General features: G+C 51.7%; 4 protein-coding genes across 11 annotated transcripts in view; 2 read left to right on the plus strand and 2 right to left on the minus strand.

Annotated features, from left to right (window-relative positions):
- Positions 1-2,373: 2,373 nt before the first annotated feature.
- On the plus strand, positions 2,374-4,510 carry HPDL (4-hydroxyphenylpyruvate dioxygenase like). Its single transcript, XM_044238105.1, has one exon. It carries the CDS (start codon positions 2,977-2,979, stop codon positions 4,090-4,092), a length of 1,116 nt encoding a protein of 371 aa, XP_044094040.1. The 5' UTR covers positions 2,374-2,976; the 3' UTR covers positions 4,093-4,510.
- Positions 4,511-4,871: 361 nt separating this feature from the next.
- MUTYH (mutY DNA glycosylase) lies at positions 4,872-12,770 on the minus strand. Of its 4 annotated transcripts, none has more exons than XM_044238102.1 (17): positions 12,722-12,769; positions 9,197-9,494; positions 8,956-9,076; positions 8,251-8,399; positions 8,122-8,161; positions 7,926-7,999; positions 7,747-7,788; positions 7,599-7,670; positions 7,393-7,506; positions 7,210-7,307; positions 6,988-7,132; positions 6,845-6,908; positions 6,500-6,691; positions 6,260-6,396; positions 6,022-6,174; positions 5,785-5,826; positions 4,872-5,083 (listed from the first exon to the last, which is right to left on the minus strand). In XM_044238102.1, exons 2-17 carry the CDS (start codon positions 9,209-9,211, stop codon positions 4,952-4,954), a joined length of 1,590 nt encoding a protein of 529 aa, XP_044094037.1. In that variant the 5' UTR covers positions 9,212-9,494; positions 12,722-12,769; the 3' UTR covers positions 4,872-4,951. The 4 variants fall into 4 exon arrangements, with proteins under 4 accessions (XP_044094037.1, XP_044094038.1, XP_044094036.1 ...); XM_044238103.1 differs by having other exon boundaries at positions 9,197-9,275; positions 12,722-12,732; XM_044238101.1 differs by lacking the exon at positions 9,197-9,494 and having other exon boundaries at positions 8,251-8,396; positions 12,722-12,770.
- A 132-nt stretch (positions 12,771-12,902) lies between these two features.
- TOE1 (target of EGR1, exonuclease) lies at positions 12,903-16,434 on the plus strand. Of its 3 annotated transcripts, XM_044238110.1 has the most exons (8): positions 12,903-13,034; positions 13,787-13,935; positions 14,025-14,065; positions 14,199-14,295; positions 14,419-14,577; positions 14,830-15,089; positions 15,290-15,449; positions 15,530-16,434. In XM_044238110.1, exons 1-8 carry the CDS (start codon positions 12,983-12,985, stop codon positions 16,148-16,150), a joined length of 1,539 nt encoding a protein of 512 aa, XP_044094045.1. In that variant the 5' UTR covers positions 12,903-12,982; the 3' UTR covers positions 16,151-16,434. The 3 variants fall into 3 exon arrangements, with proteins under 3 accessions (XP_044094045.1, XP_044094044.1, XP_044094046.1); XM_044238109.1 differs by lacking the exon at positions 12,903-13,034 and having other exon boundaries at positions 13,267-13,935; XM_044238111.1 differs by lacking the exons at positions 12,903-13,034; positions 14,025-14,065; positions 14,199-14,295 and having other exon boundaries at positions 13,267-13,935.
- TESK2 (testis associated actin remodelling kinase 2) overlaps positions 16,343-27,641 on the minus strand; it is a 141,458-nt gene continuing 130,159 nt past the window's right edge. For 2 of the 3 annotated variants that reach the window (XM_044238108.1, XM_044238107.1), the window contains 7 exons: positions 26,235-26,381; positions 20,027-20,109; positions 19,696-19,780; positions 19,359-19,442; positions 19,074-19,160; positions 18,270-18,387; positions 16,343-17,999 (listed from right to left, as the gene is read on the minus strand). In XM_044238108.1, the coding sequence (XP_044094043.1) occupies positions 17,278-17,999; positions 18,270-18,387; positions 19,074-19,160; positions 19,359-19,442; positions 19,696-19,780; positions 20,027-20,109; positions 26,235-26,381 (1,326 nt within the window). In that variant the 3' untranslated portion in view covers positions 16,343-17,277. Of the gene's footprint in view, positions 18,000-18,269; positions 18,388-19,073; positions 19,443-19,695; positions 19,781-20,026; positions 20,110-26,234; positions 26,382-27,641 lie in introns of all 3 variants that reach the window. The other variant, XM_044238106.1, reaches the window with a different exon arrangement.

The following is a 27,641-nucleotide window of genomic DNA, read 5'->3' on the forward strand; positions in this document are numbered from 1 at the left end:
ACCTGCATACACACACAAAAGTCACCTTCTCTGTGAGGACTTCCAGGCCACCCTTTGTAAAATGTCAAGCACTCCACAGACTCGGAGAGAAACGAAATCAGGAGGGGCAGGGGCAGATGCCGGTGACCGGAGAGAAAGGAAAGAACCACCCGAGCCGCCTCCGCGAGAAGCGGGGAGCAAAGGGGCTGGGAGGAGCGGGTTAAGCTGAGGGCAAGGGTGACACCTAGAGGTTATGTTAAAGAACAGCAGCTGACAGTCGCCCACCTGGCCCTGGGGGGAAGGAGAGTGACGGGATGGGACCTGAGAGGCGTGAGTTCCGGGAAAGGAATGTGAGTTCAGGCTGGTAGAGGGGAGACGGGACAGAGGTGAGGTCAGGCTTTGAGGGGAGAAGCATGCACCTCCGCCAGCCCCCGGGCTTGAGCTGAGAGCTGCGGAAGGGACTTTACAGGTTCAGGACATGTATAGCACCTCCACAGCCGGCTCCCCACCCCTGCACCTCCGCTGACCTGGCCGCTGTGGAAGGCGGATGTGGCACGAGGCCTCCTGCAGCGTCATCGCCTCACCCCTCGGACTTACGTGCCCTCCAGCGCCCACCCTTAGCATCCATAGCCCCAGCAGGAAGGCAGTCGCGGACAGGCACGGAGGACGCCATCATGCGGAAGTTGCCCCAGGGTCCTGACCGGGAGGAGATGGCGGTCTTACATTGGTCACAGCCCAGATGCCAGCAGGGCTGCAGGAATGGGAGTCTAGCATGGAGGGGCGGGGGAGAGAACCAACATCAATGACCACCTCTACCCTTTCCGCCCCCCGCCCCCCAAAATGGCCTCTGGGTCAAGGTAAAGCACAGTGCTGTTGCAGGGCAATATGCCCTAACTAAGATCTCCCTTTCTTTAAGTCAGACCCTTCTTGGCCTTTAGAAATCTACCCTCTCCCTCAGGGCCGGGGGGAAGTGATGGGTTTAGGGGACCCGTTTCTGTGCCCTCTGTCGGTACATAGGGCCCTTGAGTGGAAATCCCTTTGGCTGGACCAAAGGCCTGGAGGCACTAGAGCTGCTCACCTGGGGCCTTGATCATGATAGCGTGGACAGAAGATAACCTATTTTGCCCCAACCCTCACAGAGCGCTGGCCCCAGAGGCCCTAACCTCAGAATCCACACCAAAGCCAGGGCCTTCCTAGAGCCTTCCCAGTGCTCAAACCTTGGGGGGGGGGTGTCCAAATGTGGTTGTTATTCTGAGTTCTACTGCAGCCCCTCTCCTTGTGACATGCAAACCCACTTTGTATGTCCTGATCCCACATAGCTGGGCTCCGGCACAAAAGCTAAATCCTGGACCCCTTGCCAGCTGCAGAATATACTCTTATTTAATCACAACAACCCTACGAAGTAGGTACTATTATTATTCCCATTTTTACAGAGGAGAAAATCCAAGGTTCAGAGAAGATAAGCAACTTGCCCCAAGTCATACAGCTACTAAATATTGGAGGTAGTTTTCAAACCCGGGTCTATCCAGCTTTTGGAACCCATGTTCTCCAATTAACTAGTCTGCAGAGTAGCACCAAGTGTCTTTTACCACTGCTGATCAGCTTCTTGGTACTGCCTAACTGACTACAAGACTAAACACGCAGCCAGACCTCTTTTTCTCAGCCCTGTGCCTCCATCACATCCTTCTTCCTCTTGCCAATGAACTTGCCGATGACGTAATACTGAATGGTATTATATCTGCTCCCTGACAAAGGAATCTCCTTTGCAATGCCTGGAACCAAAGCATCTATCCCAAATGTCTCCCCAGTCTTATGCTCTTGCTTCTCTGAGGGTTTGGCTCGCATTCCTGACCTTTTAGCTTATGCCATTTACCCCTAAAGTGCCCTTCCCAAACCCTCCAAGAGCCACCCGCTGAAGTCTCAGAAGACTCCTACTATCTACTCAATTCTACTCAATCCAGTGATCTCACACAATTCTGGTTCTTAAGCCCAGAAAAGCCTATAGAAAGCTTCTCTGGCCCAAAACCCAGTCAGGAAGCTACAAGGAGGGCTTGAGTTCTAGTCCTTTAGGGTCAGGAGGGAGAGAAAGGACACTAATGCAGCTGTTTCTTTCAGGTCCTGTGCCACCAGTTTTTTTCTCCAAATCTTGCTTGGGTCAGGGTCAAAGATTGTTGAGAGAGAAGTGGGGTTGAAGAAAGAGGCGCAGTTGAGAGACTAACAGAGAAAGAGGTTTGTAGGAGCCATACAAATGACCTATCTTCCTATAACATCAGTTTCTCTGGACCAATTTGGGGAGGGAAAGAAAATCTGTAAAAAAAATATTTTGATATTTTTAAAGTTTTAAAGGAACATTACGCGTCAAAGGCAAAATTCTCTAGAATTTTTAAGCTAAAACTTGACACTGGTAAATTCCTTGCTTGGGGCAGGGGCGGGGGTAGGCGGTTAGGAATTCGGGCTCCTCCCCCAGCTAGGATTGGTTCCCTTTGCTCTTAAATTTAGGGGAGGAGCGAAAGCCCGGCCGCAGGCACCAAGTGAAGGCAGCTATTGTGGTCTCCGGGGCTGTGGGAGAGGGGAGGCTCGGTGCCCGAGGGCATGGCCCATAAACAGGCTCTGGGAAAGGGCAGTCCTGCGTCCCCCCTGTACCCTTGACGACACGGTCTGCTTGGGAGGGGGAGAGTGTGAGCAGCGGTCCCTGGCGCCGCCCCCTCTCTCCGGCTGCACCCCAGCTCCGGCTCCACGTGGTTTTCACCACTGGCCCCGCAGACCGCGTGGTCCCAACGCTGCTCCGGATTGGAGAGGGCGTGGCGGAGAACCGCGAGCCCCAAAGGGGTGAATCTGAGACTTCCTTGGAAAAGAGAGGAATGCGCTCTGCGGGCAAAATTGGATTCCACTGGCTTCCGACGACAAACCTGGGACGGAGAATCCGGGAGTCCTGAAAAGCCAGGTGAGCGGCCCTACTAGGTGGAAGGACAAGCCAGGGTCATCACCCGGACCGCCATGGCCGTGCACGCCCGTCGTCTGTGCCACATTGCCTTCCACGTGCCCGCGGGGCAGCCCCTGACCCAGGATCTGCAGCGTCTCTTCGGTTTCCAGCCCCTGGCCGTGCGGGAGGCAGAAGGCTGGCGGCAGTTGGCCCTGCGCAGCGGCGACGCGGTCTTTTTGGTGAACGAGGGCGCAGGGCTGGGGGAGCCGCTGTACGGCCTGGACCCACGTCATGCTGTGCCCAGTGCCACCAACCTGTGTTTCGACGTGGCGGACGCGGGCGCCGCCGCCCGGGCGTTGGTTGCGCAGGGCTGCAGCGTGCCGGTGCCCCCGGTTAGCGTGAGGGATACGCAGGGCACAGCCACCTACGCTGTGGTCCGCTCACCTGCCGGCAACCTCAGCCTGACACTCCTGGAGCGTGCGGGCGTCCGAGGGCCTTTCCTCCCCGGATTCCAGCCCGTATCCTCTGCAGCCAGCCCCTGCTGGGTCAGCCACGTGGACCACCTGACCCTGGCCTGCATCCCTGGCAGCTCCCCCACACTGATGCGCTGGTTCCACGACTGCCTAGATTTTCGCCACCTGCCACTGAGTCCAGGTGAGGACCCCGAGACAGGCCTCGAGGTGACAGCAGGATCTGGGCGAGGGGGACTGAAGCTCACAGCCCTGCAGACCCCACCAGGCAGTGCTGTCCCCACTCTCGTGCTGGCTGAGACCCTACCAGGGGCTTCTAGTGGACAGGACCAGGTGGAGCAGTTCCTGACCCGGCACAGGGGACCAGGACTGCAGCACGTGGGGCTCTACACGCCGAACATTGTAGAAGCCACTGAGCGGGTAGCAGCAGCTGGGGGCCAGCTGCTGGCTCCTCCTGAAGCATACTACGAGCAGCCTGGCAAGGAAAGGCAGATCCTAGCTGCTGGGCATGAGCCTAGCCTGCTGGCCCGACAGGGGATCCTGCTGGATGGCGATGAAGGCAAGTTTCTGCTTCAGGTCTTCACCAAGTCTCTCTTTCCAGAGGACACCTTCTTCCTGGAGCTGATTCAGAGGCAGGGGGCCACAGGCTTTGGCCAGGGCAATATCCGGGCCCTATGGCAGTCGGTGCAGGAGCAAGCCACCAGGGACTGGGAAGCCTGAGGAAAGTTACGGCTGGTTTCAGCCTCCTGTCCTGGAGCACAGGGCCAGCTGAATTGAGAAACACCTGCAGAGGCTTGGGGTGAAGGGCTTTGTCTCCAGGGGCCAGGTACTCCACCATGTCTTCGGTACCTACCAGAACTTGAAGCTCTCACTGGGGTCCAAAGAGGTGGGATTTTTTTTTTCTTTAAACTATGAAATGTTCTTATGTAGTCTATAACTAACACAAAGAATGGTAAAGGAATTATAGTAGGAAATAGAACTTACCGATACTTTTGAACCATCTTTGTGACCTTCTCTGATCCCATTTCTCTCCACCATATCCCCCAATTTTATGATTATTAACCCTTGATTCGCTGTATTGTTTCACTACATATGAAACAATACAGAAATAAATTTGGTGTTTAAGGTAGGAATTTAAGACAGAACAAATCCTCCCGGTTCCCTTCTCCCTAGGGAGCAGCCTCTGTGGGTGGGGAGGGCTTGGGTCAGGGCTGAGCCCAACCACCTGCTCTAGAACAGTACCACTGTTCCAGTCCCAGAGATCTGGATTAAGTGTGTTGGGCCTTGGGCAGGGGGCCCACTGCAGCTGCTTTCTTCCTCTCTCCTGGGGGCTGGGGGGAGGACGATCACTCGGGACAGAACACTCACCTCCATTTGCCCCGGGCTGGCTGGGAGTGCGGGCAGTGGAAGGCAGCACCAAGCAGGACTTCCACCACTTTCCGGGCCCCTCTGAGGAGAAGAATGAGTGGGCTAGGGAGGAGGTGGAAAGTCTCCAAAAGGACTATAAAAATAAGTACTTTATTTAAAAAAACAAAACAAAACAAAACGGATTCTCAGGAACTGGGGGCTTGCAGAGGCGTCACTGGGCGGTACTGTTGAGGTGGGGTGCATCCGTGGGGAGGTGAGGCCGGAAGAAATTATCCAGGACTTGCTGGCCGGGGCCGGGCCTTTTCCGGCTGGATGGAGTAGACACTGGGGACCGTTTAGAACCCTGTGCAGAAGCCAAAGGAAGGAGCCACTCAGGGGGCAGCAGAGTGTCCTCTCCTGCCCCCCTCTCCACGGCACTGATACAGCTCAGGTTCCTGTCTGAATGTGGTAAGCTTCCAGCCGGTCTCCATTATCTACACCTTCGGCCAACTCTAAATGGCAGCCCAAGGTAGTCTCCCTAAGACGCAAATCGGACTCCTCTCTCCACCAAAAATGCTTTCGTGGCCTGGTGCACCTGGCCCTGCCCGGCCTGCGCAAGCCCTGCCCATCAAATGTGTCCCTGCGTGCGGCACTCCGAGTTACACCAGCTTTGCTCACACTACTCTTGTAGGAACGTTCTTGCTGCAGACTCCCCTTCCAGACCTGGAGATAATGATTCATTTCTTAAAACCAGATTACCAGCTGCTGCTTCTAAGCAGCCTTTCCTGATCTTTGCTTCCCAGACAGAACGGAAAACTCTCATAAACCACAAAACCTAATACAAGCATTTTTCACACACCTGTGACCCTACTGTCTCCATCATTTGTTCTTATTCTCCACCCCGGATTCCAAGCTCTAAGGTCTCCAGGGAAGAACTATTACTTGACTGCCCACAGCGAAGTCTGGAGGGGATAATGTTCACCCAAGCACGTGTCATTTAACTCACTGAAAACCCGTGTGTTCAGGGCTGGGGAAAGATGGCTGGGTGAGGGCCAAGAGACTCACCTTGCGGGTCCCTGGCTGTTGCCCCTCATACACACGGAACACCTAGCCAAGGAGAGAGGGGGAGAGTACAGGTCTGGCATCTTAACCCCAAAGACCCCTGTGGTCTCTCAACTTCATGCCCCCCACAACACACCTGTTTAAAATATGCTTTTGTGTTTCCCTGTCTACATGGTAATAGGTTCACGAAGAACATACAGGAAACACAAAAAAGTACAAAGAAGACAACACAAGTAGTGCCTTTTTCATAGCGGTGGAGACCGCAGCAGTGTGAAACTCCTCGCGGGTCAGCCAGCGAGCGCCAGGTGGTGTGACGGTCACTGGGGTCTGCCCGTCCAGGGCCAGACTGTATACTTGATATGTCAGCTTGATGTGAGAGAAGGTGTGGACCACCTGGAGGGAGAACCAAGGGGCTGAAACAGGCCCATGAATGTGCCCACAGAAGCCAAGACCCCTGCCCCTCGCTTGGGTCCCTCACCTGCCCCACGTGCCGGAGGTGGGTGGCTGGGAGGGGCCCAGCCCAGCGCTGCAGCTCCCCCAGCAGGGCCTCGCGCTCACATGGCCCGGAGGGCTCTGCAGTCACACACGGGAACTCCCACAGTCCTGCCAGCAAACCTGAGAGAAGGGGCAGCCAGGTGTGGCCAGGCGTTAGCTGTCGATGTCTCTGTGTCCCCCTTGGTGCTCCTGCCACCACCCTGGGCTCCGAGGATCTAGGTACCTGAGCTGGGCCTCTGCACCAGCAGAATTCGAGGACCTCCACGGGCCCTGGGCTGCTCCAGAACACAGACGGCAGAGCACTCCTCCCTGGGGGGCCTGCGGCTGGCTTTTCTGGGGAAGTTGGTCACTCCCAGGGTCTGGTCCCAGGGCTCCGTGGGAGGCGCACACAGCTGGCACTGCCCCGTGCTGGGGGCTGGGAAGAGAGAGCCTCAAGTGCTGCTCAGGCCCCGAGAGCAGGCCAGGGCCCAGCTCTGCAGAGTCTTATTTGGGGTGTAGGACAAACTGGAATGAGGCTTCCACAAGCAGGTCCCCAACGCTGCAGTAAAGGGCTGGGACTGGCACTCACCACACTCCTCCACGTCGGGGCTGCCTGGCAGGTTCTGCAGGGCCAAGCGCTGTTCCCGCTCCACCTAAGGGGCATGAGGCAGATGTCACGCAGCAGGGGCTGCCCTCTAGGGCCCCTGCCTGCCCCTTCCCCAAATGGCTTACCCTCCAGTGTGCACGGCACAGGCTCTGCACTGGGCACTGACTGCAGCGTGGGTGCTGCGGGGTGCACACTGTGGCCCCCAGCTCCATGGCCGCTTGGTTTGAGTCCCCGGGCCGGGCAGGGTCTACCAGCTGCTGGGCTAAGCTCCTAAAAGGGATGTGGCTGTGAGCCAGAGACACTTTGGAGACACCCTTCCCGGTCTCCCCATCACCCCGAGATCCTACCAGAGATGCTGGGAGACGAGGGTGCTGCTGGGGTCCGCACCAATGGCTCGGACTCGGCACAGGACCCGTACGATGTTCCCGTCTACCACACCGGCTGCCTGGCACAAAGGAATCTAGGAGTTAGCCTGTTCTGGGAGGAAGAAGGGTGGGCACGCACCAAGCCGGGGTGGGCTGGGGACTCACCTGTCCAAAGGCAATGGAGGCAATGGCTCCAGCTGTGTACCGCCCCACACCAGGCAGGAGCTGCTGCAGGGTCTCTGCTGTACGTGGCACGTGGCCGCCTAGCTCCTCTACCACCTGATTGTGGGGACCGGGGAGGCTCTAAGTTATGAAACACCTGAGGCCCTGGGCCTCACCCCCTTACCTGTCACCCCCTGTCACTCCCTCACCTTCCGGGCTCCCTCCTGCAGCCGCCGGGCTCGAGAATAGTAGCCCAGGCCCGCCCAGAGCTGGTTGACCTCCTGTGGGTGAGAGCAGAGAGATCAGTGGTCAGTCCTCACTTGTCCCCACTCCCCCCCACCCCAGGATGACTCTTACCTCCAAGGAAGCACTGGCCAGGTCCTGCAGCGTTGGCCACTTCTATAGCTCGAAGGCAAACAAAAAGGAGCAAGCTCAAAGTCAAGGGAAGTGGAGGAAACCTTCTTCACCCCTACCCCAAAGGCTGGGCTCTCTCTGGGGTCTGGCTCTTGACCCTCCCCTTCCTTCCCTGGAGTCACCTGCATCCATCGGGTATAATAGTCGATCACCGTGGCAACCTGGGTCTGCTGCAGCATGACCTCTGAGACCCACACTGGGGGAGAGGGGTTGGCATGAGGGCGTGGCCGACCTGCCCTGCTCCCAGCACACAGCCCCTAGACCCCAGACCAGTAGGCATCCAGGCAAAGCAGCCCAGGTCCCAAGACATGCACTCACCAGCATATGCCCGCCTGTCCAGGTCCACCTCCCCCTCCGCCTGCCAAAGCAGTCCCAGGGAAGGAGTCAGTATGGAGACCGCTGGGCACCCACCTCCCACCCTGCTCTCCCTGTCCCTCGCCTGCTTACCCGCCTTCTCCAGGGTAGGTCCCGCTTCTCTCGGTCGTACCAGCTCAGTAGCTTCTCCCGAAAGACTGTGACCTCAGCTGTGTCTCTGAAGAGATGGTACGGGGAGAAGGCCTGCAACACCACCTCCTCCTGCCGCCTGGCCAAGTCTGCTGGGACCCCAGGAAACTCAGGTATCATCCCTGCCTAGGCCGTGCACCAGGTACCCAGGGCACTGCAGCCTGGCTGCTCCCACTTAGGGTGTCCCCTACCCCCAACCCCTTGCTTAAGCTTTGGATCTGAAATCAGACCAGAATTCGCTAGCTGTATGTAACCTGAGCCAGATTTCCAGCCTTAACTTTCCCAGGGTGGTACCACCACCTTCTTTGACTCTGGGTCACAATGAACACCCAACAGTTTCAGCCAAGCATAACGTATACGTGTGCAGGGCTTTCCCATTTACAAAACATTTTCGGGCTCATAAGCTCAATTGATCCCATGAAAGCCACAAGAGGAAGAAAATGCACAGACAACCGCTCCATTTCACTGGTAAGAAAGCAGCCGTTCAGGGCAATCATCCCAAAGTGACACAGCAAAGTCAGAAGAGACCTTAATTAGTCCCTTAAGGTCCTGACACATAACTGTGATCCTTTCCCAGCCCGAATCTCCCTCCCTTTCATGGCCAATGAATCCAGCACCTTTGTCTTTGACTAGGACTGAGCTCCTCACCATTTGGGGTAGAAGGTTTGACCCGGCTGCTGCTAAGGACACACTTCTTTTTTCCCTCCTGGTGGGATGCCTGCTTCCTGTGATGACTCCTCAGAGCTGTTCGCGGCTTCTTCATGATGGCCTAGAAAAGAAAGGCCCAAAGTGGTCAGTCACAACGAGGCTGAATCTTGGGGCCCCACAATTGTATAACAGCCACCTCCCCCTCTGCAACCCTCATGATAGAGTGTCTAGCTTTCCTCACTCTCCAGATGCTCATGGGTTCGCTCTTGGCAGGCTGTGGCACTGAGGGATGACCAGCAGGGCTGAGTTTCTGCAAGTGACTTCAGAGAGACCAACATAAGCGAAATCTTGGAGACACGCAAAAGAGACCAGGGCTGGGCTGGGCAGGATACACCTGTGTATCCCGGATTGTCACTGTGACTATGTGTGGACAGGGGCTCATGAGGTGTGTCTAGAAGCACGCGGCGGGCAGAAGTTTATCTGGTAGAGATGCAGCACATGAAACAGCCTTGAGCCATCATGTAGTCCGAACCTCCTTTCTACAGAAAGGAGAAACCAAGGATCAGAGATGGGAAAAGATTGGCCTGAGAGCAGACGGCAAGTTGGGGTGATGGCAGTGGTGGTGGGAGCGGATGTGCTATTTTTATTCCTAATCTTTTATTAATGTAGTAAACCAAAGCAGGCTGCCCACTGGTAATGAGAAATGTATCTGGTTGATCTTCATCGCTCCCTTACTGTTCTTTTTGGTTAGTGAGGGCTTATCGTGTGCCAGACCCAATGCTAAGTTAAGCGATTTCCCCCTGCATCTCGAGACGTCATTAGGTATAGGCTTGTATCATCTCCACTGCAGTTATGAGGAAACTGAGGCTTCTGGAGATGAACCAACCTGTGCACCCAAACCCAGAAGGTCTGCCTCCCTAGACTGCACTCCTGTGCTGTGCTCCACCAGTCCCTGCTGAGCCCCTGCTTCAGGCTCTTAAAACCTCGCTTCATCACCTCATTTTCATCAAGAGCTTCCTTCTTCCTTCAGAGAAAAGTGAATGCACAAGCTTCCTGTCCTCTGCACTTACCTGCATTCTCCCGCTCCCTCTCCTCCAGATATGAAACAGTGGTCTCTCCCAAAGGCGCTGAGCTCAAGGTCCTGCTCCTTTAGCCCTTTTACAAAACCCAGTCTCCTTCCTTTCCGAGCCAACCTATGGTCACCAAACTCATTAACTCCGTAATTCATCCTACAATATATTTTCCAAAGAGTAAAGCCGTCTTTTAAGACACGATCGTCTCATTTTCTTACTTAAAACCTTCAATGGCGGGATGCCTGGGTGGCGCAGTTGGTTGGACGACTGCCTCCGGCTCAGGGCGTGATCCTGGAGTCCCGGGATCGAGTCCCACATCAGGCTCCCAGCTCCATGGGGAGTCTGCTTCTCCCTCTGACCTTCTCCTCGCTCATGCTCTCTCTCACTGTCTCTCTCTCTCAAATAAATAAAATAAAATCTTAAAAAAAAAAAAAAAAAAAACCTTCAATGGCTTCCTACTAATTCACTGAGTAAATATTTATGTAGTGCCTATGTGCTAAGCAGTTTTAAGTACTTGGAAACTTCAGTAAATAAAACACCAAAGGTTCCTGTCGTTATGGAGCTTATATTCTAACATGGGGAAGGGGGAACAATAATAATGAAATTATATAGGATGTTAACTGATAAATACTAACACAAAGAGAAGATGTAGAGTAGGCGAAGGAGATAAGGAGTGGTGATGGTGGAATGTTGCGATTTTATTTTTTTAAAAGATTTTACTTATATATTTATTTGACAGAGAGAGTGAGAAAGCACAAGCAAGGGGAGCAGCAAGAGGGAGAGGGAGAAGCAGGCTTTCCACTGAGCAGAGAGCCTGGTGTGATTGGGGAGGTGGGGTATCAATCCCAGAACCCTGGGATCATGATGTCAGCCAAAGGCACACGTTTTACGACTGAGCCATCCATGTGCACCCTGGAATGTTGCAATTTTAAAGCACATGGTCAAGGTGGGCCTTATTAAAGTGATATTTGACCAGTGATTTCAGGCAACTGAAGGAATTCGCCAAAGGCATCCTACAAAGGAGCTAGTGCAATGGCCCTAAGGAAGATGTCTGGTGTGTTTGTAGAATACTAAGGAAGCCAGTGCGGTTAGAATGGACCCAGGAAGGATGAGCAGTAGAGGAGGTCAAAGAAGTAAAGAAGGTAGGGGGCACAGGATCTCTAAGTACCTTGTAAGCAATGGAGGACTTTGGCTCTCACACCCATTGCTCTGAGAACCCAATCCTCTTAACATAGTCTTGTAGGCTCCAAAGATCCCCACTTGCCTCATCTCCTCACTCACTATGCTCCAGCCATATTTGCCTTAATAGTTGCTTCAATCCCCCACATATCTGTCCGCCTTGACATCTCACCCAATCCTTTTTCTCTCTTTGGACAGCTCTTACCCTGTTCTTCACCTAACAGTTACTCTTTCAGGTCTTTCCCCCTCCCCCCTTTTTAAAAGATTTTATTTAATTATTTGACAGAGAGAGAGAGAGAACAAAGCAGGAGGAGCAGCAGAGGAAAAAAAGCAGGCTCCCCACTGGGGAGCCTGATATGGGGCTCCATCCCAGGACCCTGGCTGGGATCGTGACCTGAGCCAAAGGCAGATGCTTAACTGACTGAGCCAACCAGTCACCCCATTCTTTCAGGTCTTGACTTAAATGTCCAAATCAGCCCCCCTCCGCTAGTCGCACAATCTTATGTAATTCTTCATTTTTTCCCTCTTATACTAATTGTAATTTTTTTTAAAGATTTTATTTATTTATTTGTCAGAGAGAGTGAGCACAGGCAGACAAGAGTGGCAGGCAGAGGCAGAGGGAGAAGCAGGCTCCCTGCAAAGCAAAGAGCCCGATGCGGTACTCGATCCCAGGACGCTGGGATCATGACCTGAGCCGAAGGCAGTTGCTTAACCAACTGAGCCACCCAGGCGTCCCTACTAATTGTTAGTTTCACATTTATTTATGTTTCTTTGATCAGTACCCGCTTACCTGACTTGACTACAAAACTCTATGAGCAAAGACCGAGTCTCTTTTGTTGACTACTGAGTTCCCAGTGCTGAGCACAGTGCCAGGTAAGTTGTATATAACAAGCACTGTTAAGTTAATTAACCGGATGAAATATAGTAAGAGGTTTCTTTCTTTAGAATGGGAGAAATCCAGTGCTCGCTTCCGCAGAACGTATACTAAAATGGGAGAAATCCAAACGATACTAACTAATGATGAAAAAGACTCAGTGGAGAAAGGTTGAAGATGAACTAGAAACAGTAAATAAAGAAAGGGCTGAGACTCCTTGATGGGAACCAGAGCCCAGGAGACAGAACCGGCCTCTAGTAACGGCTCACGGTATCAGGATTCAAGTGCAATCACCCTGGAGGTCAACTGTACCTCCTGTCCGGATTATTGCAAAGGCTTCCCTGCCAGTCGGTGGCTCTAACCCCTCTGGCAGCCTCGTCTCGAGTCCCCCTACCAGCCTTTTCACTTCTGGAAGTGAGGTCTCCATTCTGCTTGTGAATTTACCTACTACCATTAGATCCTTTCTCCCTACACTGCCCTGTCTGAGCCTAACTCCTGGGCGCGCTTCAGGCTGGCCTGGGCAGCCTCCCAGCCTCCCAGCCGCTGGGGACTGCCATCCCCACCCCGGGGCCGCGTGGATGAAGACCGCATAAAGCCGCCGCTGGCGTTCCCGCCCGGAGAACGCAGAGAACGCCATTACCTCCCGTTCAGTCTCCCGCGCCCGGCTTACGACGCGCTCCGGGGGCGTGGCTCCGACCGCATGGCGCCAGCCAATAGGTCCCCGCGCGCGCCGGGCCGCCCCCATCCCTGCCAGACCCGGGAGGTGTGAACGGAAGTCCGACCCGTGGGCGACTCGGAGGGCGAGGCCCCGCCCCGTCCCCCACCGCCGGAGCCGCGCGGAGAGCAGGCAGGCGGAAGCTCCGCGTATCCACCAACTACTCAAGCGAGGGCGCGCGGTGTCATGGCTGCCGACAGTGGCGATGGCGCAGCCTCAGCCCCAGCGGCCCCTGACGGTGAGTGGCTTCCGGGGACTTCCCGCTTTAAAACCCTGTGCGCACCGGAGAGGGGAAGGCCTCGGGCTCTCGGCTGTAGAAACTAACGTTCAGAGGACCAGCTCTTTCCTTCTGAGCCAGCCACGAGGAGACTACAAATCCCGGCGGGCAGCGCGGCTCGGGCTGCGAGAGCCTGGCGCGTTGAGAGCAGTCGGGGCGGGTAGGGGCGTGTCGGGAGGTGTAGTCTAGAGTCCTGGTTCTGTTGCGTGGTGCGGGTCCGAAGGAAGTGGAATGTATTGGGAGCTTGGCTTTGAGAAATTATTTATGAGGCTCTGAAGGGTACTAGTTACCGTTGCTTGTGACTCCTGGGGCCCCGTGGGAACAGTTCTATGGAGCTTTGGGAGGCATTAAAGGAGTCGCATTCCTCAAGCCCTGAGAAGGATTTCCTGCGGGATGTGGGAAGAAGGAACCTCACAGATCGTTATCCAGCGTTCCACTTCTAAAGATTGTGGTGCTGTGGGGAGAAGCAGTTTTCCCAAAGTCTGACGTAAACCACTGAAGACGCCGGCCTTTTCCCCCCAAATTCAGAGCACTGCCTACCCCTAGGCCTGTGTGTAGAGCACATGTGATACAAAGGCTTGGAGGACAGAGGTGCGATTTCTTGCCATAATGGAAACTGCCCTCCAACATTCCACCCAGAGCCATGGCCTACACCTTGGTACCTGTTGCTCCGGGCCCCTGCCCCAGCATTACCATCCACGCACTCTCCTTAGCCTCAGGCGGTGTCAGCAAAAGCACAAAATCTGAGGAGAAGCTAGCAGTCCAGGTGCCCGTGGTGGATGTGCAGAGTGACAACTTCAAGGAGATGTGGCCATCCCTCCTGCTGGCCATAAAGACCGCAAGCTTCGTGGCTGTGGACACGGTAAGGGCAGGGGAATGGGGAGGGCAGGTAGCTGTGCAAGGGCTGGTGCTGAGAACCTGACACAAGACTCTCCCTTTACACACTCCCAGGAACTGAGTGGGCTTGGGGACAGGAAGAGTTTGCTGAACCAGTAAGTATAAGCCCTGATCTTAGTGCCAGCCTTGGCAGGAGGGGCAGACTTCATCCCTGGAGTAGAAGTCACAGTCCTGGGTGGTTTGAGGGCTAACTTCCAGCCACAGCCACCCCCTAAACCCAACCCCAAGGTGCATCGAGGAACGTTACAAGTCCGTGTGCCATGCAGCCAGGACCCGTTCTGTTCTCTCCCTGGGCCTTGCCTGCTTCAAGCAGCAGCCAGACAAGGTATGGACTGATCTTCCCATCCCTGCTCTGTGGCCGCGGGGAAGAGGGTTGAGATCCTGGAGAACATCAGGTGTTCGGTATTTCTATCCCAAATCCTAATGTAGCAGATCCTTTCTCTCTCAGGGTGAACACTCCTACCTGGCTCAGGTGTTCAATCTGACCCTGCTGTGCATGGAAGAGTATGTGATAGAGCCAAAGTCTGTGCAGTTCTTGGTACAGCATGGCTTCAACTTCAACCGGCAGTATGCTCAGGGTATCCCGTACCACAAAGGCAATGACAAGGTAGGTCTCCCACCTTGACACTGCCCCTTCTGTGATTTCATTTCTTCCTAACTGGTCTGGGTATAGGGAGAGGATCTGCTTCTTAGGGAGTATGGGAAATCACTAGGGATAAGGCTAGGGAAACAAGCCTGATCCAAAATAGACTAGTGTAGGGAGTGAGAACTTTTCAGGTAGGGGGCCAGGGATAAGTGTTGTGCAAAAGAGGCTCCCTACAGGACTGTCCTTCCCTATGACCCCTTTCTTTCCACTTAGGGCGATGAGAGTCAGAGTCAGTCAGTGAGGACACTGTTCCTGGAGCTAATCCGGGCCCGCCGGCCCCTGGTACTACACAACGGTCTCATAGACTTGGTGTTCCTGTACCAGAACTTCTATGCACACCTGCCCGAGAGCTTGGGAACCTTCACTGCTGACCTGTGTGAAATGTTCCCAGCCGGCATTTATGACACCAAATATGCTGCTGAGTTTCATGCGCGCTTCGTGGCCTCCTACCTAGAATATGTTTTCCGGAAATGGTGAGGAACTGGTTCAGGTTTAGGGGTGGGGCGTGGTATAAGCCTGACTATTTCATTCATTTAAGGTATTTATTGAGTGCCTGCCATGTGCCAGGCACAGTATTTGGTGTTGAGTATTCAGCAGTAAGCAAAACTGACAAAAACCCTATTCTCTTGGAGTTTATAAGCTAGTGGGCCAATACCTTCTTATGCTGTTTCAGTGAGCGGGAAAATGGGAAGCAGCAGGCAGCTGGCAGCCCACACCTGACGCTGGAGTTCTGCAACTATCCTTCCAGCATGAGGGCCCATATCGACTACCGCTGCTGCATGCCCCCTGCAACCCATCGCCCTCATTCCACCAGCGTCTGTGACAACTTTTCGGTGAGAGCACCTACCCATTTCTTCTGGGAGGGGAGGTTCTGATGCCTGGAACGCCTCTCTAAGCCTTTTCCTACTTCTAGGCCTATGGTTGGTGCCCCCTGGGACCACAGTGTCCTCGGTCTCATGATATTGATCTTATCATTGACACCGATGAGGCTGTGGTGGAGGACAAGCGGCGACGGCGGCGACGTAGGGAGAAACGGCGGAGGGCTTTGTTGGGCCTGCCTGGGAAACAGACCTCTGAGGAAACTGAGGATTGTCCTCCGGTGAAGCAGGTCTGTGGCGATGGCCTCAAGGCTGAAGAAATGGAGCAAGAGGTAGCTGAGAATGAGACTAGGACCCAGCCTGGCTTGGAGCAAGGTCACAAAAATGACTTGGAGCTGGACCTTAAAACAGCAGGGCCAGAAACAGCTGATACAGCTGCCCCAGAAGCGCCAGGGAGTCAAGCCGGTCCTCACCCAGTGCCTGGGGATGGACTGCATCGGGCTGGTTTTGATGCCTTTATGACAGGTTACGTGATGGCCTATGTGGCAGTGAGCCAAGAACCCCAGCTCTGTAGCTCTGGACCCTGGCTACCTGAATGCCACAACAAGGTATACCTGAGTGGCAAAGCTGTACCCCTCACAGTGGCCAAGAGCCAGTTCTCCCGATCCTCCAAAGCCCACAACCAGAAGATGAAGCTGGCTTGGGGCAGCAGCTGACCCAACTTCTGCCTAGCACTCAAGGCCCAGGAAGAGAACTGAGAGTGGAACAGAGGTGTCTGGGTTCCTCTAACCTGTAAATGTTCTACTCCTACCTTCTACAGAGCTGGGGGTTTGGGGTTGGTCCTGGCCTGGACCACCTCCTTTACTCTAGAGGGTAAGGAACAAGGGTACAAGTAAGGAGGCTGACCAGCACCTGTAACACAGACTTTATTTATTTTTAAATCTGAAAGTGTCTTGGGAAAAAGTATTACCAAAAAATCAACAGAAACAAGTTATGAAAATATTTGACCAGCTTCATCTTTGGTTATTTCTTATTGCGGCTCTGTAAGGACAGACTGTTCCCGTGGCTCCAGCCAGAGCAGGAAGGGAAGAAAATCCGCCTGTGCATAAGCCATTTAACCACCTGGGTGTATCACATGTTGACAAATACATAGAGCAGGCCCTGAGGCCTACAAAACCGGCCCCACTCCCAACCACAAGGTTGAAAGTTTCTGGGGCAGAACATTAAGATTCCTTCATAAATATGAAAATAGATTAATCAACTGGAAAAGATCTTTGAATAGGTTAGCTAAGAACCATGACCACCACGCTGTCTCACCCTCCCCTTGCATAGAAATGTAGTGATCTGGTCTGACCATGCAGTAAGTGCAAACAGCAATTATTCAAGTGTCTTAGACGTCCTGGCAAGAAGCTCCCCGTTCTTCAGGTCTGAGAAATAGCCATGCCTTTTATGGCTTCCTGGTTAGCTCCAGGTTCCATCCAGTAGCTTATATGACAGACCTGGGGTGGGAGAAGAACCTGGGGTATTAGCTGCCTGCCAGCTCAAACCAGAACTAAGAGTCCTCTGGTCCTGTCTGGGGAAGTGCAGTGGGAGTTGGGTGGGAGCCAGAGCTCCTTGCTGGATTTCAGAAGCTTTGTATCAGCTGTTGGCCCTGCCTGGGAAGGCCTTTCACTGTTGCCTCCCCTCTCATACACAGCCATTGGGCACTTGGAGCCCCCAGATTGAGCCTGGCTTGACCTGCTTGCTCTGTAGGCTGCAGGGAAGAGTTGAGGCTGTGCACCAAGGGGGCCCTGTGGCTTCAAATGAAGGTCCACCCCCACGGTGAGCTGGGGACTAACCCCTCTCACCCATCCTGTTTTCCCTGGGTTTTCAGGCCTATGCCTGAGACAGAGAAAGGGACTGGAGCCAAGCCTCTTGGCCTTTCTTCTTCTACCTCCATTTCCTCAGAAGCACCTGCAAGGCATGAACTGGCCCCCGGGGGCCTGGGCCCCAAACCATTTTCCTCCTGGGGACTAGAGCAGTCCATGGCTTCGTGGGCTGGAGCAGCTTGGAGGGCAGAGGCTTGGAATGGCGGGATCTCTCTCACTCTGTACTTGAGACTACTGAGGCGTGGTGGGGGCCCATCAGATAGTGATTCTTCTCGGCCAACAAATGGACAGGACTCTCGATGCAAGAACTCTGGTGAACCAGGCAAAGAACGCCACCGGCGAGCAGGTGGGGCCAGGGGGTCCTGCCAGTCAGCTGCAGGCAGAGTTCCGGGCCCTGGTGCATCCAGGTCAAATACCAGGGAGATAACAGATTTGCTGGGCAGGTCAAAGAACTTGACCTTGCCACCCTTGAGGTCCTGGCGAGCACTGAAAGGGTTGATTTTGGGGGTGCGGGCAGCACCATCTCGTGGCTGGTAGTATGGGTCCAAGACATTCACTGTACGTGGGGGCTTACGGGAGAAAATGTCTGATTGGCTTCGAGACAACCAGATAGTACGTCTTGGGCGTGGGGACTTGGGAGGGATCTTGTCATCCAGTGTGCTCAGTCGCTTCACCCCAGGTCCTTTTTCCAAGAGTCCTGAAAAACAGGGAGTCAAAACAGGCTTACTCACATTAGTCATAACAAACAGAAGTGGCACCTTGTGCCACAAAGCATTTAACCAATGAGAAAACTCAAGAGAGGCCATATGCCGAGTCATATTTCTTAGAGTCCAGTACTTTTTCCATCATCCCCTGTCCCTCTGCCTTTTTTCTGGACGTGAGATCCTATAATCAGCCCTAGAGAAGAAGGCCCCAAATCCTAATTTCTTCCCTTGGAGTCACGTGGAACACTGGTCTAATCTCTTACCCTTGGCTGTGGACTGCAGCTTCCTGTCTGTCTCCAGCTCTTCTTCCTGTAGATGGCTCAGAATTTCCTCCAGGGTCTTCCCAATCTCCACGAAGGATGGGCGCAGTTTGGGGTCCATCTGTAGTCATCCACACCAACCATTAGCCCTGTCCTCCTATCTTCCACCCCAAGGATGGCATTTGAGTCTGTTTCTGGCATCTTCTAAGATTCAGATTTGCAGCTAAGAGATCTTTCCTAAAGGTCCCAGACCATGAGGGTGATTCTCAGAGCTAAGGTTAGGGAAGATGCTGTTGTCTTATACCCACTCCTATCAGTACCCTTTCAGTATGTGTCTTATCCCCTTGATGGGCACAGAACCATCCAAAAGGGTATGCTTACATTGGTTTGTTCTGTTTTTGCTAACCTGTTTCTGGGAGTTACCTGGATAAAGCCCAGCTACCCCTTGGTCATGACAGGTAGGTACAGACCCCAGAGCTGTATAAAATGAAGGCTATCAAAAGCCCTTCCCATGGGCCTTAAGGCCAGCTGGACCCAAAGTCCAACTGAAACCTGACCAGAGTTCTATTGATATCCAGGGCAAGAGGCAGTGAGTCTACCCTGCAGGCTGAGGACTGTATAACACAGCAATTTTCCTCCTCTTGGTCCACGGCTCTGGAGGAGGCGTGGAGGAGGGGCCGTGGGCACTGCTATTCTTCAATGAAAAGGAGGCTCCTCATGAAGCTAATTAGCAGCCTGTCCTAACTAGATGAAAGGGGTTCAGCCAGCTCCTGACCAAAGCTGGGGGGAGGGGAGGGAGATACTCACATTACAGCAGTTGAAGGTGAGCTGCAGAAAGTCTGGGGGACAGTCTCCCACCATATGCTGGAAAGCATCATAGTCTAGCCCGAAGTTCTGTGGATAGGTATGGTAGGGAGGGGACACGGAAGACCGGTCATTAATCTCTCCACCCACCCTGGCCTGCTTAGGAGAGGCTGAGAATTGCCCCAAAGTAACTACACAGTTCCAGCAACTCCACCCTGGGAACAACAGTTCCAGAGCTTCAAAACCAGCCCCATCCCACTGGCACTGTGCTCTATGCCTGCAGCTCACCTCTGTGCGTGGAAGACAGTCTGGATCAGCCTGGATGCGGGCGATGATCTCACAGAGGATGATACCGTAAGAGAACACATCCGCCTGGTGGGTAATGAGACCTCAATGAGTTTCCTTCTCAGTGGAGTGAGAGGTGGGGTTTCTGCCCCTCAGGTCCACCAGCACAGGCCTGCGCCCTACTGTCTTTCATTCAGTTCATTTACCGGGCAGCTGCCGAGTACCAGCCCTGGTCTTAGCAGGATATAGCTCCCCACCCAGAACATACAGGTTGATCCTGGATACTTTCTGCTAAGAGTGGATTCTAAGGAGTACCAGGCCCAGGGGTCCCCGGACTCACCTTTTCATTATAGGGCTCATCTCGGAGAACCTCAGGTGCCATCCAGAATGGTGAGCCCACCACGGCCAGCTTTTCACTCCCCATGCTGTGGGGTGGGGGTGGAGGGGAGATTATATGGAAAATGAGCTTGCCACTGGCTGGTGCAATGGGATACCTGACCACTGGGAACTCCTCTCCCTGAAGGGGAGACGTCTTAGAAGGCACTGAAACTGACCACATTTAGGAAGCTGGGACTGAGCTGTGACCAAGTTCTGGCCTCTGGGGAAGAAGCTGGAGCTTTGCTTTTGCTTCAGTCCCTTCCGTGACCCCAGTACCAATTAGGACTACCCACCTGACATCAGGAATCTTCTCAGCCAGGCCAAAGTCAGCTACCACTGCAGAGTAACCATTCTCATCCCTCTTTATCAGGCAGTTCTAGGGTTCCCAAAGAAGAAGACAATGTGGCTCAGAAGGGGGACCACCCAGCCATAAGGTTACCACCACCCCTCCCTGCCACAGAGCACCTTGGCTCTCCTCCTTGGTGAAACGACACTCTTAGCTGACCCCAGTGGTCAGATTTGGGGGCTCTGTCATCCATGGGAGATGGCTCAGGCCTGGATCTCAGATTCTTGCCCTAAGATTCATATGCTTCCAACAAATATTTATCTTTGCTTTCTATATACTAAGCCTCAGTGAACAAACATCTTTGTCCTCTTGGAGCTTACAATCTAGTAGAGGAAGACAGACTATTAGGCCCCTGGCCTTCCATTCTCTTTTCCTCAGAATGCAGAGACCCAAACACTAGCCTGACCTTGCCAAGTAATGTAAGCGTAAAACAAACATTCAGGCCTGCACTACCTTTTACTGCCCACAGGATCACAACCAGCTTCCTCTCAGTCTATGACCTGACTCTAACCAACTGACCTACCCCCCTCCCCATGCTGTCCCTATGCTCACATCTCCATCCAAACTTGTCACAGACAACCTGTACTCCTAAAACCTGAACAGCTCCTTCAAGCTTTTTGTTGTTGCTTATACAGTTCCCTTCCATTTGGAATGTTTTCCCAACTCTCCTTTCCATGTATTTTTATGTATTTTAAAATACATAAAAGTGACCTTTCCACCCTGTCATTACCACACTCTCTCTCTTCTCAACTCCTTTAACTCCTCCTCTCTGCCACTTCCTCTTACAGTCTAGCAGAGAACAGGTTCTAGTTCAGGCCTTGCCTCCTCACAGCACTCAACTGGTGACAGAGGCTCAGGATGTGTTCACTGAACAAGAGAAAGGATGAACCCAGATGACTTGTAAATAAACACAAATCAGCAACCAGCTCTCCCCAAACAGCTGCATTCAAAATAGGCCTACACACCCACTCAGGAGGCACCTCCCTCCACCCCCTTTCTCCAGAGGCAGGAGAGAGTAGGGATCCTGGGCTCAGGGACATCTCTGGGGCCAGCAAGGCCCTATCTGACCCACTGCGCTAAGAAGGCGACAAACACATGCCCTCTCTCTGAGGCCTATCTGACCCAAACCTGCCCTCCCTTCCTCCTCACCGGGCTTGGCATGCAGTTGCTGAGGCAGAGCCACATCACCTCCTGCTTCCTCCACCGCAGGTACGAATGACTCCCTTTCTTTGGCCTCAGCGTGATCATACTATTCTCTCCCTGAGCTGGAAGGAGCCTGTGATTTCATCATCTCCTACCCTGGGTCCCAGATGGACATGCTTCCAACCAGGACCATCCTTGTGCTTGCCGTGGCTTTGGCCCTCCCATCAAGTCGTGCTGCCTCAGCACCCCTGAGCCCCCCAACTATCACTGTGAGAGGATGGGCCTGGGCCAGCTATTGCCTATTGAAAAGCCAAAGCCTAGGCTATAAGACACAGGCTTGTGAGGCGGTATCAGCTCAGATTGGTCACGTTATTTTCCCCGCTCCTCCCTTTTCACCAACAACTCAGGCTCCTGTCTCTGAGGCTCAGTCTAAAGTCCTACTTACTATTTGCTTTATAGCCCTCAGAAACAGCCCCATAAATTCAGCCCGGGAGCAGCAGATAAGGAAAAAAGAATATGGCCACAGTACACTGTCCTTGTCACTGTGCGGTTTCTGCCCCAGCTTCACATTCATGGACATCTACTGTCCGCTCACTGCAAACCACCCACGTAGGGTTAAGTGACTTCACAGTAGTTTCTGTGAACAGCTGAGAAATGGCTAAGGCAGGGATGATTGGGGCCTCAAAATATGGGACAAAGCTACCCAGTTTGCCTCTCATCTAGAGGGTGACTCCTGCTCCTTTTACAGCTTCTCACAGCCAATAGCTGGCACGGGAGCCAAAGACAAAGATGGGATACTGCAAACCAAAAGAGCCAGACTTTTGGAGCCTGTATCTGAGGTGGTAAGGAAAATATGGAGCAACCCTGCTGGGTTAGCCCCTGTGGGATTTACCAGAAACTCCCAGCCTGCCCTTAAGACCCTGCCCTTAATGGGGTCTAGGCTAGTGAGGTATGGCTGGCCACACTTGCTGTTTTCACTTCCTTATCTCCCACTCATTCCTCATCCGTTTCTGCTGTGAGTTCCCCCAGAGGATACAATGATTTCTATGGCATTAATTTCAATAGACAAAATTAGTTCTTATATACTTGATCTTTCTGCTGCCGACATTGCTGATTACTTCTTTCAACACTTTTTTATGTGATTCAGGAATCATATTAACACTGGGCATGCAGGGGTACCTGGGTAGCTCAGTCAGTTAAGCACCTTGCTTTCAGTTTGGGTCATGATCCCAGGGTCCTGGGATGGAGTCCCACATAGGGCTCCCTGCTCAGTAGAGAGCCTGCTTCTCCCTCTCCCTCTGCTGCTCCCCCTGCTTGTGCTCTCTCTGCCTCTGTCTATCTGACAAATAAATAAACTCTTTAATAATAATAATAATAATAAATATGTTCCAAATCAGTCCCTCCTTCTTCATTCCCACTACCCTTGCATTAGGTCCTCCTCCTTCCTCCCCTGAATATTGCAACACTCCTGTAACTGGTCTCCCTGGCCTGGTCCAGGCTTGATCTCTATTATTCACCTTCCTCATTCCTGCCAGCATGACCTTAGTAAAATGTAAATCTGTGTTACTCCCCTATTTTTTTTTAAAGATTTTATTTATTTATTTGACAGACAGAGATCACAAGTAGGCAGAGAGGCAGGCAGAGAGAGAGAGGAGGAAGCAGGCTCCCTGCTGAGCAGAGAGCCCAATGTGGGGCTTGATCCCATGACCCTGAGATCATGACCTGAGCCGAAGGTAGAGGCTTTAACCCACTGAGCCACCCAGGCTCCCCGTTACTCCCCTATTTAAAAGCCATCAATGACATATTGTATGATTCCATTTATATGAAATGTCTGGAATAAGCAAATCCATAGAAAGTGAAAATGGATCAGTGGTTGCCCAGGGCTGAAGAGAGAAGGGACTAGAGTGTGGGGCTTTCATTCTGGAATGAAGAAAAGTTCTGAAATTAGATAGTGGTGGTGGCTGAATATACTAAAAGCCACTGAAATACATACTTTGAAAGGGTAAGTTGTGTTTTATGTGAAGTATATCTCAAAAAAGCTGAGTCGCTTTTTCCATTTCCCATCTAGAAGATTAAAGAAGCCACACAGTATATGAACAGAGTCCTCTCTTTTCAACTCTTATTCCCTACCACTCCTCCCTCCCAGTCTGCACATCATAGAGTTCATGCCACTATGCCTTTGTTTGTGCAATTCTCTGTGTCTGCTCTGGTCCAGAATATGACCTCCAGCATGTGTACTGATAATAATTAAACTAAACTAGTAAGTATAATTCAGTTTTCCAGATTCAGTTCAGCCCCCATCTCCTCTGAGAAGCCTGCTCTGTACCCTCAGGTTGGGTTAAATACCCTTTTTTCAAAGCATCCTATGCATCGCCCTCTGTAACGTTCCCATCTACCATGTTATAAAGTCTGTATAGTCCCTTTCCATGGCTAGAGACTATAACCTTTAGGAAAGCAGTGATGTCTTAAGAAGGAGATGGCCCAGAGAATACTTCCTAGCCCCTTGGGTAAGGGAAAGATTGCCTACTTCTGTCTATATGGCACCCTAAGATTACAAAACATTTTTCATAAACACAGTCAAAACAACATTGTCAGGTGAGCAGATCTAAGATTTTTACATTTAAGATGAGAAAAATAAGCTTACAACTGTAAGTGGTAAAGACCCAGTTCTCCTAAGGGTTCTCACATGACCCTGCCCTCCCCAGAAAGAGGCTGAAAAGCTTTCCCCTTTTATAATGAAGCAGTGTAGGCTTCAGCAAGGTCATGGCAGGAGCAATGTAGTCTTAAGAGAGCAGCAGGGGCCAGGGGCCGTGGAGAAGGCAGCACTATGTGCAATACCGCAAGTCCCAAATGAAGGGACTCCAGCCACTATCTCAAACGTCCAAACGCATCTAGTACAATGCTTGCATTTCTCACCCAACTTGGACATGGCCCCCTTATAACTAGGTGGCTACAGAATACAGATATGAAGCTCAGACCACTGTGGGGTTCTGAAGAAGCCAGACCAGTTTTCAGGCTGTGTGGAATATAAGGTTCACTACATATAGAACAAAGAATGCTTTATTCAAAAGTGTCTTTGGGGCGCCCTGGGTGGCTCAGTTGGTTAAGTGTCCAAATTGATTTCAGGGTCATAATCTCAGGGTTCTGAGACTGAACCCTACGTTAGGCACCATGCTGGGCATGGAGCCTGCTTAAGATTCTCTCTCCCCAAACCATAAAAGGCTCTTAGTCTCAGGAAACAAACTGAGGGTTGGTGGGGGTCTAGGGATAAGGTGGCTGGGTGATGGACACTGGGGAGTGTATGTGCTATGGTGAGTGCTATGAATTGTGTAAGACTGATGAATTACAGACCTGTACCCCTGAAACAAATAATACATTATATGTTAATTAAAAAAATAAAAAGATTCCCTCTCCCTTGGCCCTCCCTACTCCCTCTGGGGGGGAAAAATTTATCCTTGCCTAGAGTAAGCTGCAGACATAAGGGAGGCTCAGACAGACTTCCCTGAGGGGAAAGGTTTCTGATTTTCAGGCTCAAAAAGGAGCGTAGGCCCTACAGCTGCCTGGCTTCTGTTCCTCTGTGTCCACTCCCCTATTAGAATTCATCACACTAGAGCTGAGAGACTCTATGTTTGCCTCTTCAGTGACGGAATGATCCCATTCATCTCTGTGTCTCAAACCTAGCACAGACACACAGAAACGGCTTAGCAAAAGTTTATTTGAAAGTTTGGGCAGATAATTGAACAACTGGGCTTCTTTTCATATGTGTCAAAGGCATACACTAATCATACATTCAGCTCTCCACTGTGGGGACTGAGCTGACAAGGAACTCAAAGGGGTCTTATGACTTATGAGCCAAAACCAAGAGTCAGACGCCCAACCGACTGAGCCACCCAGGCCGTTCCTCCACTTGCCATCTTAATGCTGCTTCAGTAACAGTGCAGCTGACTACAAAAGGCCCTGCCACACCCAGGGGCCCTACATCCACCTCTCCAAAGCTATTCTCTCTGCAGTAGTTTATAAGCCAATCGCCAAGGTCCCTTAGGGGCAGTACTGCTGTTTGGAACAGAAGAACCGCTGTCGTGTGAGGCAACCAAGGACTTATTGTTCTAGGCCTTATTGGCTCTGAGAGTACAGCTTGCTTGTGTCCCCTTTGCAAACTTCATCTTATAACAAGCTCCCTCACCCCCTCCTTCATGACAGAAGGGGTACAGGAGTCTGGTATGCATGTCTATATGTGTGCATGTGTAGGTGTTGCGGGTGGAGAATGAAATGACAGCTATTCTTGGACATGTAAAAAACTCCTCTATACCTCTCTAGAAGACTTTAAATCAGCTCTTGCACAGAAGTCCTGTTAGATGGCTTATAGTTCCCACAACAATGATCAAACAATACTATTTATATAAGCCTGGTTATGGTGGTGTCCTGGGCCACTTGGCCCTGAAGTGCCTGCCTTGTAGCATGGCCAGCTTCCTCTAAAAGCAACTATTTTCTAACCTAGTCACACAGCAATCTGGACAGCAAGAGACTAGCTGATACCAAAGAAGAACTGGCAGAAGGGCAGAAACTCAATCACACAGATAGAAAATGGGTCAGTACATTATAGCCCTCAAAACCTGCACTCAAATGACAAAAGCAGTGAACTCCTGCTCTCAGTTCAGAGCTACCTCCTGAAGGCTGTGAAAGAGAACTCTACGACACAGGCTCCCAATTTGCAATGACTGCTGTCACTCCTATAGGAGAGGAATCTCTTAACCCTCCCATGTCACCTGCTCCTGCAACACTCATTCAGACTGGGTCAAGGATTAAGATTCTTAAGATATATATGTTGCCTGGCTCAACACTAAAAGGTACCTGCTGTGAGCCAACATTGGCTTTCTAAGGACTAGCTGTACAGAGTAGTAAGTTATATTCTCTGTGACTAAATGATAAGTCTATATGAGATCATCATTTCAAAGCTCATTAGTGACTGGAAGACAGTGTCTCAAAGAGTTGTGCAAGGAAAGCCTTCATACCTTAGATGTGAGGTCCCGATGGAAAATGCCTTTGAAGTGAAGGTAGCTGAGGCCCACTGCTATGTCATAGGCCAGTTTCACCCTCACAGTCCAGGGCAAATGCAGGTTACTGTCTAGCAACTGCTCCAGGTTTCCAGAGTTGATATACTGCAAAACAAAAGGAAAAACCCAGCCACCATTTGTCAGGAGTGTTTAGGCTGGTGGTGAAACCGTTAGAGAATAAACACCCAGAGAATAGAGACTCCATTTAAAAAAAAAAAAAAAAAAAAAAGAGGGACGCCTGGGTGGCTCAGTTGGTTAAGCAGCTGCCTTCAGCTCAGGTCATGATCCCAGCATCCTGGGATCGAGTCCCACATCGGGCTCCTTGCTCGGCAGGGAGCCTGCTTCTCCCTCTGCCTCTGCCTGCCTCTCTGTCTGCCTGTGCTCGCTCTCTCTCCCTCTCTCTCTCACAAATAAATAAATAAAATCTTTTAAAAAATAAAAAAAAATTTAAAAAAAAGAATAGAGATTCCATGTTTTTTAATTTTTTTTTTAAGTTACTGAGGGTTTATTCGGTGCACAGGCAGTATGGTAGGTGCTGCACACAGAGGCCCTTTCCTTTGCGGAGATGATAATCTATTAAGTGGTACAAACAGTATCATGTGGTAAATGCTAAAACATAGCTTTGTACAGGTACAACAGCACTATGAGCGCAGAGGATAAAGTTACAAAGTCAATCTGGGCATGTCAGAGGAAGCTGCACAGAGGAAATAAGGAATCAAAAGGATGACCTGGGGGAACAGGAAAGAAAGAAAATGCACACAGAGGGAGCAGTATATGCAAAGTTATAGATTAAGTGCCAGGTGCATTCAGGAAATAATTTACTCAATATGGCCAGAGTGCATGAAGAGTAGAAACAGGTGAGGCCAATATACTTTGCTAAGATATATGGACTTTATTTCATCTATCAGACCAGAGTAAGTCCAAAATAAGAGCAAAATACTCATCTTTACTTTTCAAAGAAAAGATTTTTTTATTAAGCAATCGTACGATTGATGGATTAGATAGATTATAGAAATGGGTAAATAGGCAATTATTGCAATAATCATGGTGAAAGAAGGGTGCATCAGTGAAGGCAACAGAGGAGACACTGGAACAGAGCAAGATTCAAGATATACTTATATGGCAGAATTGAAAACAAACAGACACATACAAAACTTGATGACAGTCTGGATTGGGGGGGACGAGAGCAATGAAAATCTCTAGGTTGATCCCAGGCTCCTGGATGCCATTATTAATAGCCACAAAACAGACAAAAAGACAGGTTTTTAGAAGGAGCAGGAAGGTTAAAAATAGTGAGGTCGGCTAGGACATGTTGAGCTTAATCGCTTGTGGGACAGCCAAGGTGGAGATGTCCTAAAAAGAGCT

This window comes from Neovison vison, chromosome 2, assembly GCF_020171115.1.
Source record: "Neovison vison isolate M4711 chromosome 2, ASM_NN_V1, whole genome shotgun sequence".
In the NCBI taxonomy this organism is placed as follows: domain Eukaryota; kingdom Metazoa; phylum Chordata; class Mammalia; order Carnivora; family Mustelidae; genus Neogale; species Neogale vison.